This window comes from Diospyros lotus, chromosome 4, assembly GCF_014633365.1.
Source record: "Diospyros lotus cultivar Yz01 chromosome 4, ASM1463336v1, whole genome shotgun sequence".
NCBI lineage: Eukaryota > Viridiplantae > Streptophyta > Magnoliopsida > Ericales > Ebenaceae > Diospyros > Diospyros lotus.
Genome location: NC_068341.1, coordinates 10,972,796 through 10,997,535, shown reverse-complemented (window position 1 = coordinate 10,997,535; position 24,740 = coordinate 10,972,796). Strand labels below are relative to the sequence as shown.

The following is a 24,740-nucleotide window of genomic DNA, read 5'->3' as shown; positions in this document are numbered from 1 at the left end:
AAGAGTGAGATGCATGTTATTCCATGCAAATTTGCCCAAATTGTTTTTGGGGGAGGCAGTATCAACTGCAACTTATGTGATCAGCAGATCACCATTAGCTGCAATTGAGTTTCAAACCCCCCATGAAAGGTGGACATGTCATAAGCCAAGTTTAGAACACCTTAGGGTATTTGGTTGCTTAGCCTATGCTCATGTGAAGTAAGGCAAGCTGGAACCTCGGGCTAAGAAATGCTTATTTGTAGGATATCCCACCGGAGCCAAAGGTTACAAATTGTGGAACCTTAAGCTGAAGGACCAAGAACTATTATTTCAAGAGATGTCACATTTGATGAAGACTCTATAGAGGACCAACAAGACTTAGAGAGAAAATCTAAGCGTATAGAGTTAAAGGTCCAAGGCACAGTGCCTGAAAATGTCCTAGAAGAACCTCATGATCAGGATTTTGCTCAATATGAGGAGAGTGAGGAAGAGAGTGATGTAGACTCTAGTTTAGGTGACTAGTCGGATACCTCTAGGTATAATGTGGCTAGAGATAAACAAAGAAGGAGTTGCAGGCTACCTATAAGATACGGCTTCTCAGACCTAATGTCCTATGCCTTTACAAGTGCAACAAAAATGGTAGGAGAGGAGCCTCTTACATATGAAGAGGTAGTGACCTCTAAGGAGTCAAAAAGATGGAAAAAAGCCATGGTGTTTGAAATAGAGTCCCTAAAAAAGAACCAAACCTAGATTCTGATTGAAAAACCTCAAAGGCAGCGAGTAGTAGGCTGTAAGTGGCTTTATAAGATAAAAGAAAGGGCTGGAAGTAACCCTAAGCCTAGGTATATGGCTAGGTTGGTGGCAAGGGGCTTTACTCAAGTCTCGGGTATAGATTTCAGTGAGGTTTTCTCATATGTGGTGAGACACACCTCAATTCGAGTGTTGCTTGCCATAATTGCCCACTTAAATCTAAAGTTAGAACAAATGGATGTAACCACAACTTTTCTTCATGGAGATCTAAATGAGAGGATACTAATGGAACAACCTAAAGGTTTTGAATCTAGAGGAAAGGTGGAGAAGGTATGCTTGCTTAAGAAATCACTTTATAGGCTTAAGCAATCTCCAAGACAATGGTATAGGAAATTTGATATGGTTATGGTAAACCAGAGCTATATTAGAAGTTCCTATAATTGCTGTGTTTATTTTAAACATATCTTGTCTAGTATCTCAATCTATCTACTCTTTTAAGTGGATGACATGCTCATAGCAAATCAATCAAATCAAGAAATTCAACAACTAAAGCTGAAATTAAAGTCAGAATTTGAGATGGAGCTAGGGGAAGCAAAGAAAATTCTAGGGATTGAAATCACTCGAAATAAACAACAAAGAAAATTATACCTATCTCAGAAATCCTATCTAGAAAAGATAATAAAAAGGTTTGGAATGGCAGATGCTAAGGCAGTGAATGTGCCATTTGCCTCACATTTTAAGTTATCATCGGATCAATCACCTAAGGATGAAGGGAGAATGAAGGAAATGGATAATATTCCCTTTTCTAGTGCTGTGGGGAGTTTAATGTATAACATGGTTTGCACAAGGCCTGATTTGGCTCATGCAATGAGTTTGGTGAGTAGATTCATGTCAAATCCGGGTAAAGCACACTAGAATGCTGTTAAGTGGGTGTTTAGGTGTTTAAGAGGCTCTTATAACACTTTTTTGTCTTATGGTGGAGAAAATATGGGAGAACCAGCAAGCATCCTAGGGTATTCGGATGTTGATTATGCTGCTTATTTAGATAAAAGAAGATCCACAACCGGGTATGTATTTAAGTTGTGGAATTCTACTATTAGTTGGAATTCAAGTCTCCAACATATAGTGGCTTTATCTACAACTGAGACAGAATATATAGCAGTATTTGAAGCTATACAAGAGGTTATGTGGTTAAAAGACCTAACCGGTGAGCTCCTAGGGACTGTAATGGATGCCACTTTGATGTGTGATAGTCAAAGTACCATTCATTTGTCTAAAAATCAAGCACACCATGAAAGGATAAAACACATAGTTGTGCGACACCACTTTATTAGGGAAATAATAGAGAAACAAGATGTAAAGCTAACTAAAGTTACAGGTGATGAGAATACGGCTAACATGTTCACAAAGGTTGTACCTATTCCAAAGCTGAAGCATTGTATGAAGCTACTACTGGCAGTTCAAGATGCTGAATAAAGAAGAGCTTGGTGAGAATAGAAGGGTGCAGGTATCTGTCCTGAGGAAGCCTAATCAAATGCAAATGGGTGGAGAATTTGGTCAAGCATTTGCCTTAGATTAGTCTTGAGGTTCGAGAGAGAGAAAAGAAACAGAAAAGGACGAGTATTAGAAAAGGTTTCTAGAAGTTAGTTACATATTGTAACGATAACCGCCATATGTATAAGGTGGCTACCGATTTTGTCCTTGTAAGTTTCGCCCTCTATGGTTTATAAATAGAGGGTCGGGGGTCTCATCTTGATACACTAAATTTCATTCTATCTTGAGAGAAAGAGTATGTGCTGTGTATGTGAGAGTAAAGTGTGTATAGCTTTGTAATCTCTAAGATTAGATAGCTTGTGTATAGGGTTGTGTGTGAGAGTGCAGTACATGTAATATGTTCTTGTGTTTTTCAAGATAGTGAAGAGAAAGATCCTTATCAGTTTGATGTAGGTTCTCCCAACAAAAGATCTGAACCAAGATAAATCTCCTTGTCTCATGAGTGTGTAGAATTTTGTGTTGTTTCTTGTTTCTAAACTTCTGTCTTTTTTTGTGTGAGTGAGCGAGCAGTTCTTGAGGGATATCCTAAAGTGTGTAAGTGCAAGAATTGTTTCTTGTTAGGAAACTTCCTATTGTAGGACCAGAGAGACTATTAGGAAAGTTCCTAATCTAGAATAAGAAGGTTTCTTATTCTAGATTAGGAAGGCTGCTGTATCTTTGACCTTATTCCAGATTAGGAAAGGTTGTTGCATCTTTGACCTTCAGCACACAAGCACACTGTCACATGAGCACACAAGAACACACAATCTCAGGAGCACACGAACACAACCCACACAACCACCCATCATACGCATGCTTCAACACTCCCCCTCAAGTTAGTGAATGTCTATCATTCCCAGCTTGTCTACTAGATCCTCAAATTGTTTGATAGGCAACCCTTTGGTAAGAACATCCGCCACTTGTTGGTTAGATGAGATAGGAAATTTTGAGAAGACATGACTCCAATTTTTCCTTAAGAAAATGCCCGTCAATCTTAATATGTTTGGTCATGTCATGTTGCACAGGATTATGGGCAATACTAATCGCTGATTGATTGTCACGCAACAATTCAATGGGTCGTTGCATCGGGACCTTCAAGTCCTTTAGAATTATCTGTAGCCATAAGAGTTCACACACACCAACGGCCATAGCCCTGAATTCTGCCTCACCACTTGATCTTGCCACAACTCCTTGCTTTTTGCTCCTCCAAGACACTAAGTTACCCTCTAAGAACACATAATATCCGGTTGTGGACCTTCTATCAATTAGAGAGCCTCCATAATCAACATCTATATAGCCTTGAACCTTTAAATTAGCTCCTAGTGCAAAGAGAATGCCTTTGCCCAGAGTAGCTTATAGGTAATTTAATATTCTTCTCACTGCATGTATGTGTTCCTCAGTGGGGCTATGCATGAATTTACTCACTAGGTTGACAACAAATGCTATGTCAGGTTTAGTATGAGAGAGATATATCAATTTACTCACTAATCGTTGGAACTACCCTTTGTCTACAGCCTCTCTGGTAGGGTTTTCCTGCAGTTTTATGTTAGGATCCATAGGAATCGATGCTCCCTTTCCTCCGAGTAAACCTGTTTCAGCAACATACTTACGCTAAGACAAGAAAATTCCTGTTTGTGAGTATGCAACTTCAATCCACAAGAAATATTTCAGCACTCCAAGGTCCTTAATTTCAAATTCCTTGGCTAGGTTTTGCTTGAGAAGTTCCTGTTCAGCTTCATTATTTCCTATCACAACAATATCATTAACATAAACCAATAATGTTGTTACCTTTTCTCCCATATATTTGATGAAGAGGGTATGATCCCCTTGGTATCCCATAGCATTCATAGTTGTAGAGAATCGGCCAAACCAGGCTCGTGGGGACTGCTTGAGTCCATACAAAGCCTTCCTAAGCTTGCATACTTGCCTTGCTCCTTCATGGGTAAAGCCAGGAGGTAATTCCATGAAGACCTCCTCCTTCAAATCTCCATGCAAAAATGCGTTTTTAACATCAAGTTGTTGTAGCTTCCACCCAAGATTAGCTGCTAAGGATATAAGTACTCGGAATGTTGTTATCTTTGTTACCGGTGCAAAGGTTTCAAGGTATTCAATACCATAGGATTGAGTATAGGCCAAGAGTCTTGCCTTATCTTTCAAGGGTACCATCAGCCTTATACTTTAAATTGAATATCCACCTGCCAGCCCATAGGCCTAACTCCCTTGGGTTGAGGTACTAATTCCCAGGTTTGATTTTTGTGTAGAGCCCTCACCTCTTCCAACATAGTCTCTTTCCATTTCTAATCTTTTAGAGCCGCCTCCACTAACTTTGGAATAACAATAGCATCCAGGGATGTTAGGAAACTTTTATGGTTAGGATAAAGGCGATGGTAGGATAGGAAATTGCTAGGGGATCTTTAGTACAATTTTTGACCCCTTTTCGGATGGCAATTGGAAGGTCTAGATCAGTAGGTTCAGGGTCTGTTAAGGCTGAACTGGAATCTCCAGGAATGTGCACTTCCACACTTGGATCCAGGGCTGAGGTTGGCGTAGGCTGTGGACCATCTCTAGGCTGCCTTCTTTTATACACATAGGGAGATCCCTTGTACCTAACCGAAGATGACAACTGCTGGTTTGCTTGTTCAGGACAGATTGTATTAGGATGAGAGGAATGGGAAGGAGGAGTATGCTGAGGGGAAGAAAGAAGGAGCAGATTAAGAAGTTGATCAGCAGCATCAAGTTGACTAGGACTTGATGTTGCTGATTCTGGAAAAAGGAAGGAATTTTCAGAATTAGCTTCAGCTTGTATACTCTCCCCCTTAGATGGAGAACCAAAAAATGATTGGGACTCGATAAAGTTGACATCCTTGGAGACCTAGAATTTTCTTGAGGTAGGATTGTAACATTTATAGCTCTTTTGAGTTGGAGAGTACAAAAAAAAAAAAAAACACATTTTTGAGCTCTAGGATCAAGTCGATTGACCTTAGGTATGTGAGCAAAGCATACACATCCAAACACTCTAAGAGGAAGAATGCAAACTCAAGTCTGGGAAAAAAGAGGCCAAACATTGAAAGGGACTTTGATTATGAAGAATCTTAGATGGAACCTGTTGGAGAGTCCTAGAATTAGAGGAGAACTCAAGTAGAAAAGAGTCCAAAGTAAAGAAGAAGTCTGCAAGAGATGGGCTTCTATTGTGGGTTGGCGCATCAAGATAAAGGAGAAATAAAAGAGGAAAACAAGATAAGACTCCTAACCAAGAAGGAGAAATTATAGGAATAGATTTGTAAATTATTCTGTAAATATTTTTCAATTATGTTATTTATCATCTGGTAGAAGTTAGGAAGTGATAGCATAGAAAGCTGTATATAATTCATCTTTCATGAGAGATCAAGTATGAGTTGATTTCCAATAAATCAGTCTCTCGTTTTCTGGTTCCATACCTTAGGAACCAAGTTTGTTCATAGTATCAGAGCTCAACTCTTCCCAATCTAAAGATCCGAATCAGATGGAGCCTTGTGATCGTGAGAATGCAGCCCCAACTGCAGCGGAGTCTTCCCTAAGTTTGGATCTTCAACAACTGGCGACTTCAACTGCTGTAACGCTTAACAGCACCCTATCATTGGATAGCCATACTTTGCATATCACCCAACATAGATTGAACAGAAGAAACTTTAGAGAATGGTTTCAATCTGTAACCTTAGTGATTAAAGACAAAAGGAAATACGGCTATCTCATAGGTACAATCCAAACTCCACCAGAAAATTCAGTAGAATATCAAAGATGGGAGATAGAGATTTCGATAGTGATGGCTTGGATTATCAATTCAATGGAGCCCAAGATAGGCCGACCCTATCTATTTTACAAAACAACCAAAGAAGTGTGGGAGGCTGTTCAGGAAATTTATTCCGATCTCGAAAATACAGCTCAATGCTTTGAGATTAGAGCTGCAGTTCGGAATACCAAGCAGGGCAATCTTGGAGTGACTGAGTACTACAACAACCTAGTGGAACTATGGCAATAGATGGATCTATTTTATGATCCTAGCTGGAAGTGTGCAGATGATAGCCAAAAGTATAGCAAGATGCTAGAGAAGGAGAGGATTTTTGATTTTCTCCAAGGGCTCAATCCAGATTTAGATGAGGTAAGAGGAAGATTATTGGGTACCAAGCCTTTACCTTCTCTCTGGGAGGTGTTTGCCGAGGTTAGGCGGGAAGAAAGCAGAAAGAGGGTTATGCTGCCAACAACCGAACCTAATTCTGGATCAGCCCTCACTGCTACAAGAAAGGAAGACATTCCAAGGGACAAGCAATGGTGTGAACATTGCAATTGGCCTTATCACACCAAGAGTACATGCTGGAAGTTGCATGGGAAACTCCCAAACTAGAAATCGAGACCTAAGAAGGAGAAGGACAGATCCGCTTATGCAGCAACAAATGTCCCCACTGGTGAAAAAGGAACATGTATGGGATTAACTACTGATCAAATTGAGTTCTTACAGAAACTGTTACAAGGCTCACATATTGCAAAGGAATCAGATGAGGCAGCATCAAATTATTCAGCATCTATGGCACAAAAAGGTCAATTTCTTTCTCTGGTTGCCAGGAGAATGAATAAGAGTCATTGGGTGGTAGATACCGGGGCATCCAACCACATGACCGGGTCTACTACCACTCTTGATAATTTTCAGATAGGAGATAAGGATCTAACTGTTTTGATGGTTGATGGGACACAATCATTGGTGAAAGGAAAGGGAAGTGTTTGTGTTGCTGATTTATTACTTGAATCAGTGTTGCATGTGCCAAACCTAAGTTGTAATCTGTTATCAGTAAGCAAAGTAACGAGAGACTTGGATTGTATTGTAACATTCTTTCCTTCATATTGCATTTTTCAAGACCGATCTTCGGGGAAGGTGATTGACAGTGCTGAGGAGAAGGATGGACTTTATTGGCTTTCTGATAACAAGGACTCTCTTAGTCAAGTTTCTCATAGGTTTTCTCTTATGGTTAGTACAGATTCTGAAATTTTGTTATGGCATAGACGCTTTGGTCATTCTAGTTTTTCTTATTTGAAACACTTGTACCCTAACTTATTTATCAATAAAGAAAAAGTGGTACTTAAGTGTGATCATTGCATCCTTGCTAAACAAACTCATAGTACTTATCAGTCAATCTCCTATACTCCTTCTAAACCTTTCTATTTGATCCATAGTGATATACTGGCTAGAGTACCAAACCTAAATGGGGCAAGATGGTTTATAACCTTTATTGATGACCACACAAAAGTGTGTTGGGTATACTTGATGAAAGAAAAATCTGAGGCATGTGCAATCTTTCAAACTTTCCATAAACTTATTTTAAATGTCTTCCAGTCCTCTATTTGTATCCTTAGGACTGACAATGGCCGGGAATATTTCTCTCACTCCTTTACCCAATATCTCACTACCAATGGGATCTTCCATCAAAGCACTTGTCCTTATACCCCTCAACAAAATGGAATAGCTGAAAGAAAAAATCGACACTTGCTTGAGGTGGCTAGATCTCTTATGTTCACAAGTTTTATGCCTAATAGATATTGGGGGGAGGCAGTCCTAACAGCTGCCTATCTAATTAATAGACTGCCTTCCAAAGTCTTGAAGTACCAAGCCCCACTGCATAATCTCATTTCCTTCTTTCCCCATGCTCGTATTCTTAAATACTCTTCCTCCCAAAGTACTTGGATGTGTAGTGTATGTCCATCAAGCCAGTCCAAATCAGCATAAACTTGAACCAAGAGCATTAAAGTGTATATTCATTGGGTATTCTCCTACCCAAAAGGGTTATAAATATTTCTGCCTTACATCACAAAAATTCTTCATCTCTTGTGATGTAACATTTGTGGAGAATGAGTCCTATTACTCAAATATCTCTCTACAGTTGAAAGATAATCGTTGGGATCTAGCTGTACCTATGCCTATTTCATTACCTATACCTCATCTTAATCCCAATAATGGTCTTGATCAAACTGCTGCAGCTGATCTTCCTCAGCCAGCATGTTCTAAACCTCATTACCGGAGCCTATCATCTCCCCAAGAACCCCAAATCCCAGCTAAATCTATGGAAACTAATTTAGGGGATGACTTGAATCTAGAAAGGCCAAGTTTACTCAAGAAGAGGTAAACATCCAACTCCTCAAAACAGCCAACTGCTAGAACCGAGGGAAAGTCTAGTGAATAAGGAAGAAGTTACAGCAGTTGACAGTGACTTGCATCTCCCTATTGCTGTTAGAAAAGGGGTAAGATCATGTGTGAAGCATCCTATTTCAAATTACTTGACATATTCCAAGTTATCTCCCGAATTCAAGGCTTTCACCACTAATTTAGATACAGTGGCTATACCTCGGAATATTCAAGAGGCATTAAATGATCCCAAGTGGAAAGAGGCAATGATGGAAGAGATGACGGCACTAAAAGGCAACCACACATGGGAAGTTGTTAACTTTCCAGAAAACAAGAAGATTATAGGTTGCAAATGGGCATTCACCATCAAATACAAATTAGATGGGAGTGTGGATAGATACAAGGCTAGGCTGGTTGCCCAAGGTTTCTCCCAAACCTATGGGATAGATTATGAGAAGACATTCACACCAGTTGCAAAACTAAATTCTATAAGAGTGCTGATATCTATTGCTGTAAATATGGACTGGGAATTGTTTCAATTTGACATAAAAAATGCATTCTTGAATGGGGAGTTAGAAGAAGAAGTATACATGCAGATTCCACCCGATTTTGATACTGAAGAAAGTGGCAAGGTGTGCAAATTATAGAAATCTCTCTATGGATTGAAATAGTCTCCAAGAGCATGGTTCAAAAAATTCAGCTCTACTCTTGGAATGGAAGTAGCAAGGAGCAAACTAGGTATAGTTATCTCTCAACGAAAATACACTCTTGATCTCCTAAAAGAAATTGGAATGTTGGGTTGCAGACCTAGGCATACTCCACTAGAAAGAAATTGAAAATACGTGAAGAAGGATGATGACTTGGTGGTTAACAAAGACAGATATCAAAGGCTAGTAGGGAGGTTAATTTATCTCTTTCTAACTCGCCCAGATATAGCATATGCAGTGAGTATTGTTAGCCAGTATATGCATGCTCCAACTCAACAACATATGACAGCTGTATACCACATATTGAGATACTTAAAAGGAACTCCTAGTAAGGGACTGTTGTTTCAAAAGAGTGATGAAAGAGGGGCTAAAGGGTTATCTGATGCAGATTGGGCTGGATCAGTAATAGATAGTTCGTCAACATCTGGATTTTGCACTAAATTATGGGGAAATCTAGTTAGATGGAGAAGCAAAAAACAATCAGTAGTAGCAAGAAGCAGTGCAGAAGTAGAGTTTAGGGCAATAGCTCAAGGCATATGTGAGCTTATTTGGCTGGTAAGGCTTATGGAGGACCTACAAATACTTCTGACTCAACCAACAAGACTATATAGTGACAACAAGTTAACCATATGCATTGTTAACAACCCAGTACAGCATGATAGAATGAAACACGTCAGGATTAACTGTAAGTTCATCCAAAGGGAAATTAATGAAGGAGGCATAAAGCTGCTTTATATCGCTATAACAGAACTAGTAGCAAATATGTTGACTAAAGCCATGTCAAGACCTGGTTTTGAGACTCTTATTAACAAGGTAGGAATGAGAGATATCTATTCCTTAGCTTGAGGGGGGGTTGGAGAGTCCTAGAATTAGAGGAGAACTCAAAGTAGAAAAGAGTCCAAAGTAAAGAAGAAGTTTGCAAGAGATGGGCTTCTGTTGTGGGCTGGCACATCAAGATAAAGGAGAAATAAAAGAGGAAAACAAGATAAGACTCCTAACCAAGAAGGAGAAATTATAGGAATAGATTTGTAAATTATTCTGTAAATATTTTTCAATTATGTTATTTATCATCTGGTAGTAGTTAGGAAGTGATAGCATAGAAAGCTATATATAATTCATCTTTCATGAGAAATCAAGTATGAGTTGATTTCCAACAAATCAGTCTCTTGTTTTCTGGTTCCATACCTTAGGAATCAAGTTTGTTCAGAACCCTATTAATTACATAAGTAGCTGTTAAAACAGCTTCCCCCCCCCCCCCCCCCCCCACCCCCCCAAAAAAAAAAAAAAAAAGATGTTTGGGAACATGGTGATGATGGGGGAGAGTCCGAGTCATATTAAGAAGATGTCTCATCTTACTTTTAGCTACTCCATTCTGTTATAGAGTGTCTATGCAAGAAGATTCATGGACTATCCCTTGTTGGAAAAATTGATGCAAGTGATTATCGAAATAACCCCTTGCTTTATCAGTCCTAAATCTCTGAATAGGAGTGCCAAATTGAGTTAGAATCATTTTGGAAAAATAGGGCAAAACAGTTCTAATATTAGCTTTATCTTTCAGCATAAAAACTCAACACATCCGGGCGCAATCATCTATAAAGGAAATGAACCACGTTGTCCCTAAATAGTTTAGAACTTTAGAAGGACCCCAAACATCCGAATTGATTAAAGTAAATGGCTTGGATGAGAGTTTATTGCTAATTAGATAAGACACTCGATGATGCTTAGCCATTACACTCACATCACATTGAAAAGTTCTAGGGTCCAGAGTCCTAAACAATGTAGGGGACATTCCTTTTAATAGACTGAAAGGGGGATAACCTAAAGTGGTGAAGCCAAATGGCAGAAAGATCTAAAACTGATTTGGATGGATAAGCTGCTTGTAGTTGTTTCTCTTTAGGAAAGGCACTCTTCCCTTGTAAGATATACAACCCATGTTGTTCCTTAGCCACACCAATCGTCTTCCTTGTGTCCATGGCCTGAAATTTACACATATATGGAGAAAAAATAGTTTGGAAATTTAGGTCTTTAGTGAGCTGATTTATGGAAATAAGATTGGTGGTCTAATCTGGTACATAGAGTACCCGATTGATGGACAACTAAGGACTAAAATTAACTTTGCCTTTTCCTTTGATGGGAACAGAGGTCCCATTGGCGATAGTAATCTGTTTGGTAGTTTTAAGAGGCTCATAGGGATCAAAAACATGAAAATTGGGGTATGATCAGTGACTCTTGAATCCAGGACCCACATGTTATTCCTATTAGTTTTGGAGGTTGAAAAGGAACTATAGTTTAGATTTTTACCTTCTTATGCAATGGAGCAACATGCTCCATCCTGGATTGTCCATAGGAATGCCTTCAGCTTATTTATTTCCACTGCATTGAACTGGTTGAAATCAGCTCCAGTTGTATCTCCCTTGTCAACCTCTTACTCTTGCTCCTTGTTTGAAAGATAACTTTGGGGCTTCATGTTCTTGAACCCTCCAATTTTATTCAAGATAGCCTCCTTCCCATGAAGCTTAAAACATGTCTCTCTAGTGTGCTGAGGCTTCTTGCAGTAGGTACACCACTGCCCTTCACAACCCGAGATCTTGGTTTGGGTTGCTGCCTTCCACACTTTGCCTCCTACTCCCTCTTTGTTGCTGGATATTATGGCAGAACTTTCAATGCTATGCTCACTGAGCATAGCTCCTCTTCGATTTTCCTCACTTCTCACAGTGGCAAACACCTCATTTAAAGTGGGAAGCTTATCTCTACCAAGAACCTGAATTCAAACTTGATCAAATTCAGGGTTTATGCCTGCTAGAATCAACTATACGCTCTCTTTAAAAAATTTGATTTAAGGTGGTAGCATCTTCACTGCACACCATTTTTATGGCTTGATATTGATCAAGCTCCAATCATAATCCCTTTATTTTATTATAATATTCAGTAATTGTTGACTAACCTTGTCTAGTAGATCTGATCTTGGTTTTGACTTCAAAGATCATTGGGGCATCCTGCTGGAATTATGCTCAATTAAGGTTGATCTCTAGGATCAGTGTTTTATGTAAATATTATGTAAATATTGAAAGGCAATAATGTAAATTAGGATGGTAGGATGCTGTCTATTTTTTCTTTCCTTCTTTGCTAATAATCCTCTCCTTAAAAGAGGATATTGTACACATTCATTTTGCATTCAATCAAGACATTGTCTTTGATAATTTCTAAGTTGGCATCAGAGCATGATTAAATCACAGCCATACACTGTGAAAAACCCTAGGCAGCCTTTTAATCACAACCTTCCATTTCTTGTGAAACCCTACGCTGCCTCTTCATCCATCAGATCTGATACCCATCAGCATACGGCCATCCCTAGCTGACGTCATCGGCCCTCCCAACCGTCGCTGCTATTAGCCACCCTAGTTGTCGCCGACCTCAGGTCCGATTCCCATCAACGCGACTGTTTCCGAAGCCATCGGTCTTCCATAGCCACCGGTCGCGCATAGCCATCGGTCTTCCATAGCCAGTGGTCTCGTATAGCCATTGGTCTTCCATAGCCATCGGTCATGGCCTCTTCAGAGCTTGTCAACGCGGCTTGTTCTCATGCCGTTGACCGCCATCTATCGCCACACCCAGTGCGGCCATTTCAGTTGCCATCCGACCACCAGCCACCACAACCCAAAGTCGCCGCTGCATCCTAGAGTTGCTGCTGTCCTTACATCAACAGCCACCTCCCAGGTTTTGTTCACTGTGTCTCTCCTCCTATTCTTCTGCTTCCAACTAGTTCAGTTATGTCAGAAGTTACATCTAAATCCATCCCAAATCTTGCTACTGCCATCCAGACCAGAATTCTAGCGACCCATTCTGTTCAAATCACCACCATTCGTTTAAATGGTGATAATTTTCTTCATTGGTCTCAATCTGTTCGGATGTATATTCGCAGGCAAGGGAAAATTGGCTACATCACAGGGGAGAAGAAAGAACCTGCAGCAGATGATCCATTGCACCCCATTTGGGATGCTGAAAACTCCATGGTAATGACATGTCTAGTCAATTCTATGGATGAAGATATCAGTTCCAATTATATGTGCTATCCTACTGCAAAGGAGTTATGGGATAATGTAAATCAAATGTACTCAGACCTGAGGAACCAATCTCAGGTTTTTGAATTAACTCTGAAACTGGGAGAGGTCCGACAAGGAGATGATTTTGTCACTAAGTACTTTCACTCTTTGAAGCGATTATGGCAAGATCTTGATCTCTTTAACACGTATGAGTGGAAATCTACAGATGATTGCAACCATCACAAAAAACTGGTTGAAGATAGTCGTATTTACAAGTTTCTTGCTGGTCTCAATATCGAATTCGATGAAATGCGTGGAAGGATCATTGGTCGGTCTCCCCTTCCCCCTATTGGTGACGTCTTTGCTGAAATTAGAAGAGAAGAAAGTCGAATGAGTGTCATGCTAGGAAAAAAGACCGCTGGTCAGTCCCTTGAAAATTCTGCCCTATTTATTGCCTACAAGGTTGAAAATTATCAGCATAGGAGTGATGAGTGATCTCGAGTCTGGTGTGACCATTGCAACAAGCCACGCCATGCTCGTGAGACTTGCTGGAAACTTCATGGCAAACCGACTAATTGGAAGAGCAGTAAGCAAGGAGAAAAGAGCCATCGTGGGGTCCCTACTGCCAATGGGGTTGATACTAGTCCCTTCAACAAAGAACAAATTGATCAACTCTTGCAGCTGTTAAAATCCAATTCCTCATCTGGTATTCCTAGTGTTTCCTTGGCACACACAGGTAGAAAACCTAATGCCCTTTCTTGTCTTCATTTCTCTCCATGGGTTATAGATTCCGGAGCCTCTGATCATATGACTAGTATTTCTCTTTCTTATAATACCTATTCTCCTTGCTCTGGCAATGAAAAAATCAGAATCGTTGATGGTGGTTTTTCCCCCATTGCAGGCAAAGGGCTTATTAAACTGACTGAGAATATTAATCTCACTTCTGTCCTTCATGTTCCTAACTTAGCCTACAATCTTTTGTCTGTTTACAAAGATTCTAATTGTCGTGTTACTTTCTTTGACTCTCATTGTGAATTTCAGGACCAGACCTTGGGGACGATGATTGGGCGTGCTAGGATGATTGAAGGTCTTTACTACTTTGATGATATCTCTGTTGGTAATAAACAAGCTCAAGGCTTGAGTAGTACTAGTTCAATTCCTGTTCCAGACACAATTATGCTATGGCATCTTAGACTTGGCCATCCTAGTTTTGCCTATTTGAAACATTTATTTCCTGATTTGTTTAAAGAAATAGATTCTTCACTTTTTCAACGTGATAGTTGCATCTTGGCAAAAAATCATCATTCTACATATTTACCAAGACCTTACCGTGCTTCCAAATCTTTTTATATAATTCATAGTGATGTTTGGGGTCCATCCAAAATTTCTACTCTTTCTGGAAAACGATGGTATGTTACCTTTATTGATGATCATACACGTTTGTGCTGGATTTATTTGATGCAAAAAAAATCTGAAGTGGAATACTTATTCAAAAATTTTTACACTATGATTGAAAATCAATTTTAAACCAAAATTGGTATTTTACACTCTGACAATGGCATCGAGTATTTTAACGAGCACTTGGGGGATTTTTTGAAAACAAAAGGTATTCACCACACATCTACTTGTCGGAATACTCCTCAACAGAATGGCATTGCTGAACGTAAAAACAAACATTTACTCGAAGTCGCCCGTGCCATAATGTTTTCAATGCATATTCCGAAATATTTATGGGGTGAAGCTGTTTTGGCGGCGTCCTATTTGATAAATAGGATGCCCACTAAAGTATTAAAGTACAAAACATCTCTTGAGTGCTTGAAAGAAGTGTTTCCCCACACTCGGTTACATTCAGATCTTCCTATCAAAGTTTTTGGATGTATTGTGTATGTTCATATACCTAATCACTTTCGTTGCAAACTTGACCCTAGGGCTGTCAAATGTGTTTTTTTGGGTTGTGCCTCACATAAAAAAGGCTATAAGTGTTATGATCCTTATGGATGAAAACGAAACATCTCCTCGATGTTCATATACCTAAGTGTTTTTTTGGTGACTGTTTGGGTTGTGCCTCACATAAAAACGAAACATCTCCTCGATGTTCCTATAGCCATTAGGAAAGGTGTCAGAAATTGCACTAAGCATCCTATTGCTAAATATCTCTCTTACCATAGATTATCAAAAAATCATAAAGTTTTCACATCTAGGATTTCACATTTGTTTGTTCCGAGTAATATACAAGAAGCTTTGGATTATCCGAATTTGAAATTAACAGTCATAGAGGAGATGAATGTTCTAAGGCGAAGTAGCACTTAGGAGATAGTTTATTTGCCCAAAGGCAAGAAAATAGTAGGGTGTAAATGGGTGTTTACAATAAAGTGTAAGGCTGATGGGAGTGTTGATAGGTACAAAGCCAGATTTGTGGCTAAGGGCTTCACCCAGACTTATGGAATTGACTACCAGGAGACCTTTGCCCTTGTTGTTAAAATAAACTCTATCAGAGTCCTATTGTCTCTTGCAGTAAATTCAGATTGGCCTCTACACCAGCTTGATGTAAAAAATGCGTTTCTTAATGGTGATCTTGAAGAGGAGGTCTTCATGAGTTTGCCTCTGGGATTCGAAAAGAAACTTTGGAGTGATAAAGTATGTAGGCTGAAGAAATCCTTGTACGGTCTCAAACAGTCACCAAGAGCATGGTTTGAACACTTTGGAAAGGCAGTTACCAGTTATGCTTCCTTCAGAGTCAGGCAGATCACACTATATTTTATAAACACTCAAAAGTTGGTAAAGTTACAATTTTGATTGTTTATGTTAATGACATTATTTTAACTGGTGATGATGAGACAGAGTTAGCAGCCCTTAAGTAGAAACTTGCGAAGGAGTTCCAAATTAAGGACCTGGGAAGTCTAAAATACTTTCTTGGAATGGAGTTTGCAAGATCCAAAGAAGGTATTTTTGTCAATCAGAGAAAATATGTTCTTGATCTTCTTGGAGAAACAGGTTTGCTCGGTTGCAGGATGTCGGAGACTCCCATTGAGCCTAATGTGAAACTACAGGCTGCTAAAGCTGATGAAGTGAAGGACAGAGAACAATATCAAAGACTTGTGGGCAGGTTAATCTACTTGTCTCATATGCGGCCTGATATTGCTTTTGCAGTTAGTATGGCAAGTCAGTTTATGCACTCACTAGGGCCAGAGCATTTCGATGTGGTTTACAGAATCCTAAGGTATCTAAAAGGGACACCTGGTAAAGGGTTAATGTTCAAGAAACATGGTCACCTGCAAGTTGAGATTTACACTGATTCAGATTGGGCAGGAAGTGTTGATGATAGGAGATCTACCTCGGGCTACTGTTCTTTTGTTGGGAGTAACCTAGTCACCTGGCGAAGCAAAAAACAAAATGTAGTGGCTAGAAGTAGTGCAGAAGCAGAGTTTAGAGCTGTTGCCCATGGAATTTGTGAGGGAATGTGGATCAAATGAATACTTGAAGAACTGAAGTTTTCTCATTCAATACATGGAATTTGTGAGGGAATGTGGATCAAACGAATACTTGAAGAACTGAAGTTTTCTCATTCAATACCTATAAAAGTCTACTGTGACAACAAGGCTGTCATCTCTATAGCTCATAATCCAGTGTTGCATGACCGTATAAAACATATAGAGGTGGACAAACATTTTATCAAGGAGAAGATCGATGTTGGAGTAATATGCATGCCATACCTTCCAACAACCGAACAAATTGCTGATGTTCTAACTAAGGGTCTTCACAAGAAGCAGTTTGATAAACTTATTGGCAAGATGGCTATGGATGATATCTACAAACCAGCTTGAGGGGGAGTGCTGGAATTATGCTCAATTAAGACTGATCTCTAGGATCAGTGTTTTATGTAAATATAGAAAGGCAATAATGTAAATTAGGATGGTAGGATGCTGTCTATTTTTTCTTTCCTTCTTTGCTAATATTCCTCTCCTTAAAAGAGGATATTGTACACATTTATTTTGCATTCAATCAAGACATTGTCTTTGATAATTTCTAAGTCATCCTTCATCTTAGAGTAGGTTTGTCTCACCGTCTCCCATATCTCCTTTACTGTTCCAAGAAACATGAAATTCTTGCTAACTTCAGGCTGCATCGCATTCCATAGCCAAGACATGAGAGGGAATCCTCAACATCCCAAGCTGTGAAGGTAGGATCTGAGTTCTTGGGTGGGATTCCAGTTAAGTGGCTGATTTTACCCCAGCCTTTGAGGAAGGTCTTGATGAGTTGTGCCCATTGTAGGTAGTTCCTACCATTTAGGCGGTAGGACTAATGCACATTTGGTAAATCCCCTATTCCAATAGGTTGATCAACGTGAGTAGATTCCCCAGTTGTCACGGTTGGAATAGTTTCTGAGGATTCTGGCATGTTTGCTGGTCAGATTGATTGAATTGTGGGGAAGCAATGAAAGCTTTCTCGAATGCAGAGGGAAGACGGTGCAATGAAGGCACTCGTTAGGGCTGAAGGCGGATCAGGCCAGAATCAAGGGCTCTAATACCATGTAAGAAAAGAAGAGAATTGAAACTGATTTTCTTACTCTAAAATAATGTACACGGCTGGTTCCTCTTATAGAGGAGAAGATCCATACATATGGAAACTAATATATCCATCTTCTGCAAGAAATACCATATACATATTTACACTTGTTAAAAAAGTTTCCTAAGTTAGACTTGAGGCAACTATTAGGAAACTTCCTATTGTAGGACCAGAGAGACTTTTAGGAAAGTTCCTAATCTAGAATAAGAAACCTTCTTATTCTAGATTAGGAAGGCTGCTGCATCTTTGACCTTATTCCAGATTAGGAAAGGCTGCTGCATCTTTGACCTTCAGTGCACAAGCACACTGCGTGCACACTGTCACATGAGCACACAGGACACACAATCTCAGGAGCACACGAACACAGCCCACACAGCCACCCATCATACGTGTACTTCTACATGAATTGTATCAGCAACCTTCATTTGAACAGATCTTCCCATATTGTACATGATTCTTTCTCCATTCCCTTGACTAAAGGGCCAAAAGGTTGCAAATTCTTTATCCACCAAATAGCAGCTTTCCCATCCCCATTAATGCATTTGATTAAAGGCTGGTGCCATCTGCATGTTGAAGTCCAAGAAGATTCAGATGGGATGCATATTGACTGGAAACTTTTCTCCTTTGTATTGTAGTAACAGATCCATTTTATGCAAAAGGAGTCCCACTTTTTAGCAAAGAGTCCCTATATAAACCTCAATTTAGTAGCTTTTTATCTTGTTGATATGATATAGTACTCTGAAATACTCAACAGATAGGCTAGGTACTTCTTACAATCCATGGGCTGCATCTTTAAGTGTCAATAGAAACATAAAGAAAAATGATGCTCGCAGCATATTTGGCTTTGGTCCAAACATATCTTCCAAAAATTTGTTTGGAAACCTGTAAAGATTGCTAAGAATGGAATGCGAATAGAAAGATGAAAATGTCTTCTTCAGTTAATTTTTTTCTGTGCCCTGGATGTGCTATAACGCCTGAAATATGACTACTTTGTTTGAGATTATTAGGTTCTTTGTCTAAGCCATTTTTTGTGTTGTAGGGTGGGAAATGGCACCATACATAGAAGCAGTTGATTCTCAGCCTTCATCTTACTTCATTGTAAGTTGACTAAGTTGCTACTTGTGTGGTGTTACTATGTTATTTTCCATATTTCTTTGATGAAACCGGTTTTTCAATCATGAAGCGCATCTTACATGGAGTATATATTAAGAGAAGCTGTCTCTGACTATCAATCTAAAATGTTATCATATTTTTGCTTGCGGTATAGGCAGTACACCGACTACAATTAATTCCAATTTACTAAAATATGCTCAATACATGTAATATATAGTCAATCTTGTTACAGTAGAGATTTGCAGCTGATCTTATACTGGTCAAGATTGTTGGAGTTATGTATTTGTGAGAGTTCCTGGAGGTCCTATTTTATTGGCTGCACTTTGTACCTTCATTGAATTATGCAATAGATATTTGATAGGTATGATTATATCTTTTGCACTGGCCCTAGAATTTATAGTGGGCTGTGTTTATAAAAGTTGATAGAGATAGAATTATATTTTCTTTCCTTTCTTTCTCTCTCACTCATGCTTTATTAGTATTTTTCTTTTCTTTTGTTGCTCAATAATAAAGACAATGATATTATTCTTTTTCCAGATTCATTGTTTTTGTGACATCTTACGCATTCGATGGGAGTCAACTCGTAGTCGCACGAAGGAGCGTGCTTTGCTGATGATGGATAAACTGGTATGAAACACATCTTTCTTAGTGGTTAGCAGCCTTAGAGGGGGAAAAAAAAAAAAAAACCCTCCTCCCCCCTGCCCGGTCCACTGCAAGGGAAAAAACAAAACCATAATGGTAAAAGTAGAGAGGAACACTTGTCTTCCACCAGAAAAAGAAAAAACAAAATAAAAGCTTGATTTTCATGTTATGCCTATTTCAAGAGGGGAATACAAGTATGAGCCATACAATGAGACGAAACCTAGCCATAGACTCAATAACGTTAACCTAATTTGTGCTTAAGAAGGCTCTACTCATTATTAGTTTGAGTTATTTGGCCTTTTCTTTTATGACGTGTTTTGCAGTCCATGATATTACACTTCTTAATGATTATATTGACACTTGATCCACTGCTTCTCAAATCTTGTATTGGAAATTGGTATTTCTTTGTATAATATTTGGTTCACTGCTTCTCAAATCTAGTTTTGTAAATTACCATTTCCTTAATTTAGGTTTCTTTTTGGTCCTTATAGTATTCCTTGTTTGGTCTAAGTGGTGCATGCCCTTTTTCTTTTTGAATGAGCTTTCCTTATAATTGGCATTGTCGTGTAGCCCAATTCACACGATGTTAATAGATACTTGTTGGAATAAAGGAAAATAGAAGGCTTACTCAGTTGATTGGCTTATTGACTCACCAAGGAATGCAAAAGATTATGTTTCCTAATGTAGATATAGAATGTACATTCAATTAGTTTCCTAATTGTTTATGATTCTGTAATAGTTAGTTTCCTTAGAGGATAGATTGATAGTTTCCTTAGAAGTTAGATTGAATATTTTCTTATGAAGATAGATTGATAGTTTCCCTAGAAGTTAGATTGAATGCTTCCTTATGAAGGTGATAGATTGAGTGTTTAGCAGATTGAATTTAGAACGATTAGGAAAGGCTACGATGGGGGCAGAACATCAAGGTGGCAATAAAGACCAGGGAATGGCAATGAAGGCCGAAGAAACAAAGAAGGCTAGAAACGAGAGAAGCAATGAAGGCCGAAAATAAAATGCCCTAGAAAGATGGCTTTGAAGGGTGTCAATTTGCTAAACACTATCATACCTCTTTTCCTATTAATTTAATGAAATGCAGTTAGCCTTTTACTTTGATACATTCTGATATTTGTGGGCTTGCAAAGATTTCTGATATTCATAGGGCTAGGTGGTTTGTTACTTTTATTGATGACTACACTAGAACTATTTGGTTGTTTTTGATGAAAGATAAATCTGAGGTTAGTTCACTACTTCCTCAATTTCACAAAATGATTTTTACTCAGTTTGGAGCAAGAATAAGAAGGTTTCCCTCAGATAATGCTCAAGATTATTTCAATCAAACTCTCTCTTCCTTTTTTTATCAAGGAGGGTATTGTGCATGAATCTTCTTATGTTGAAACTTCATAGCAAAATGGGGTGACAGAACGGAAAAACCGTCATCTCTTAGAAGTCACTTGGGCACTTCTTTTTCAGTCCAATGCTCCAAAGTGAAGCAGTTCTAATAGCTACTTATCTCATAAATTGTCTTCCTTTTAAAGTCCTAGCTAATCATAGTCTCATACATACTCTGTCCAACCATTTTCTTGACCTTATGTCTACTGGAAATCTGTCCCCAAAAGTATTTGGTTGTGTTGCTTTCGTGCATATTCACAAGAATCACAAATCTAAATTGGACCCTAAAGCACAAAAGTGCATCTTTGTTGGTTATTCTTTTACCAAAAAGGGTTACAAATGTTATGATCCTTCTAGTCGCTGCACCTATGTCTCTCTTGATGTTACCTTTCATGAGTCCCAACCTTTCTGCAGAACTCCTCACACCCATCTTCAGGGGGAGCAGTCCAGAAACAAAGATGTGTGTCATAGAAGACCCATACAATTCCGTTACCAACGACGGAATAAGCAGGGGCATAATAGTGATATGAGTAAGAGAGGAAGCGACGAAAGTGGGTAAAGGGTATTATGGGTAGAGCAAGTTGGTTGCAACATCCCGTTCGAGTGATAGGAAAGACCGGAACAACTTACCCTGATGGGTCTACCCGAACTTCCCGGGGAGTCACACATCCTTGGATTACCCCAGGTTAAGCACGCTTAACTTGGGAGTTCTTCGCCAACATTCAGCCCAAAAGGTATCCAGCTGGTGTTGTTTCATTTCTTACACTATCCTCGATATGTACTAACTTCTCTGGGCTCTCGGGGTATTACATTCTCCCCCCCTTAAGCACATGACGTCCTCGTCATGCGACCTTATAACCGGTCCCAGATCTCCCCCCTTGCATGGCCGATGTGGGATTCGCCTAAGGTGCCTATACGCACCCCCCATAGGGGCCTACACACACCCTCCTCGGGATTCAGCCTCCTCGCTGAGGTTTGCCCCACCATCGCGCTCAGAGGCTCGGGGGTCGGCTCTGATACCACCTGTAACATCCCGTTCGAGTGATAGGAAGGACCGGAACAACTTACCTTGATGGGCCTACCCGAACTTCCCAGGGGGGTCACCCATCCTTGGATTACCCCAGGTTAAGCACGCTTAACTTGGGAGTTCTTTGCTAACATTCAGCCCAAAAGGTATCCAGCTGGTGTTGTTTCCTTTCTTACACTATCCTCGATATATACTAATTTGTCTGGGCTCTCGGGGTATTACATTGGTGGCATGTGCGGATAACATAATCGGTTAGAAGGGGATGGCTGGAATAACAGTTAAGTAGGAAAGATAGTAGAGGGGAAGGCATCTTTTGGAGTAGTAAGGAATTCGGGAGAGTGTGGACCTCTCGAAAGTCCACTTTCGTTTCATTTGTTTCTCTTTTTTTCAGTTGTAATTCTCTCCAAATTCAGTAAACCCATGATAGATTATCATTTGGTATCAGAGCAACAAAATTGATCTCCATGGTGAACCTTAGTGACCGAGTAGGGGACCTAGAAGGGCGGATAGATGGGTTGTACAGTGGATTGGATTCGGTGAAGTCGGAAGTGCAGAAGGTGAGCAGAATTGAGAAAAACATGGCCACGCTGATGGATCAATTCGCTCTCCTTATGGCCCATTGGGATGAACAGGAGCGAGGGAGAAAAGGGAAGCGGGAGGGGACGGAGCTGTCGCAGGGTTCCTCTTCATTCATGGAGAGAATGTCGGAAGTGAGAATGGGCAGAGGCGAGGGGGTAGATGGAGTCGAAGGAGCAGGAAGGTCCGATTATAAGGGAAGGCGCCTAGAAATGCCGATCTTTGAGGGGGAAGATCCAGATGGTTGGATTTTCAGGGCTAAAAGGTACTTCATAGTTAATCGGTTGTCCAAACTGGAGAAGTTGGAATCCGCAACCCTCTGTTTTGATGGGCTAGCGCTCGCATGGTTCCAATGGGAACAAAGGCGGAGGAGGGTACGGAGTTGGGAAGAACTGAAGGTGATGCTAAGAAGCCGATTTCGGTCCACGCATGAGGGGACCCTGGAGGAGAGATTCCTTACCCTTAAGCCTTTGCTTTGAAACATTGGCTTCACCTCTCGAAGGCATGCCGGAGGCCTTGTTGGAGGGCCAATTCATCAATGGGTTGAAGCCGGAAATAAGAGCGGAACTGAGAATGCTTAGGCCGAATGGATTGGATCAGCTCATGGAAATGGCCCAACGAATTGAGGAAAGAAACATGGTAGTTAGAGGAAGCTCCATCGGAAGTGGTCAAAACAGGGGGACAACTCACTTCAACCCATTTCCGAATCAACACCGATCGGTGAGCACGGTTGCCCCATCAGCATCGCCAAAGCCAGCAACAACCAATGCGGTTGTGCTGCACCGGAATCCGCCTACTGGTAAGGGGAGTAATCCGCCTTTCAAGAGACTGAGTGAGATAGATTTGAAGGCCAAACGGGAGAAAAGCCTGTGCTTTAGATGTGATGAGAAGTATTCTATTGGGCATCACTGCAAAAACAGGGAGTTACAAGTCATGGTGATTTATGACGAAGAGAAGGATGAGCTGGGGGTAGAAGAGGAGGCGGAAGGCGGGGGTGAATGGGAGGTGTAGGAGGCTAAGGGAGAGGTGATGGCTATGAATTTAGTGGTGGGGCTTACCCCACCCCAAACCATGAAGGTGCAAGGGTAGATTGCTGGCCACGAGGTTGTAGTACTTGTAGACAGCGGGGCTACGCATAATTTCATTTCAGCTGAGCTAGTACAGACATTGGAACTGCCAAGGTCGGAGACGGCAGGCTACAGAGTGATCATGGGAATGGGGATGGTTGTGCAAGGCGCTGGAATCTGTAAGGGGGTGCTTCTTTCTCTTCAAAACTTAGAGATAATCGAGGACTTTCTTCCCTTGGAGCTGGGCAGCTCGAATGTCATCCTAGGAATGAAATGGTTGGCAACCTTGGGCAAGGTACAAGTTGATTGGAAATCCTTAACTATGAGATTCAAGGCAGGAGGAATGATGGTTACATTACAAGGGGATCCGAGTTTAAGCAAAACCCTTGTCACATTAAAAGCCATGATGAAAGCACTAAAGGACAGCGAGGAGGGTGTGCTCATCGAATTAGGGTGTTTTTCGGCAGATTGTGGGGAGTTTAAGGCTGCCACACAAGGGGGTATCCAGCAGGTGTTGGCTAAGTTCAGTGAAGTATTTAATGATCTAGATGGGCTGCCACCAAGAGGACACGAGAACATGCTATCAACTAACAGCCGGGAGCTGCCCCAGTAAGCATAAGGCCCTATCGCTACCCCTATGTTCAGAAAAATGAAATTGAAAGGTTAGTACGAGAGATGCTCGCTGCAAGGATTATTAGACCTAGTACTAGTCCCTTTTCCAGCCCTGTTTTGTTGGTAAAAAAGGACGGGGGATGGAGATTTTGTGTAGATTACCGAGCCTTGAATAAGGTAACGGTGCCGGATAAATTTCCTATTCTAGTAATTGATGAGCTGTTAGACAAACTGCATGGGGCCACGGTGTTTTCAAAGCTGGACTTGAAAGCTGGATACCATCAGATTAGAGTTAAGGAAGAAGATGTGCCGAAGACGGCATTCCGTACTCACGAGGGACACTACGAGTTTCTAGTCATGCCCTTCGGGCTGACCGATGCATCGGCAACATTTCAATCCCTCATGAATGAGGTCTTCAAAGGTCAGCTGAGAAGGTTCGTGTTTGTTTTTTTTTTATGATATTTTGGTATTTAGCAGTGACTTGGAGGCACATGAGCAACATTTGAAGGAGGTGTTGCAGGTGTTGGCTGAAAATGAAATCTACGCAAACAGAAAAAAATGTCAGTTTGGGCAGCAAGAAGTGGA

At 40.3% G+C, this 24,740-nt stretch overlaps 1 protein-coding gene across 1 annotated transcript in view; it reads left to right on the top strand.

The window, feature by feature from the left end:
- LOC127799954 (uncharacterized) overlaps positions 1–24,740 on the top strand; it is a gene marked incomplete at its 3' end in the record, with an annotated part of 81,477 nt that overhangs the window by 34,346 nt on the left and 22,391 nt on the right. The window contains 2 exon segments of the mRNA XM_052334260.1: positions 18,769–18,827; positions 19,380–19,469. Of these exon segments, the coding sequence (XP_052190220.1) occupies positions 18,769–18,827; positions 19,380–19,469 (149 nt within the window).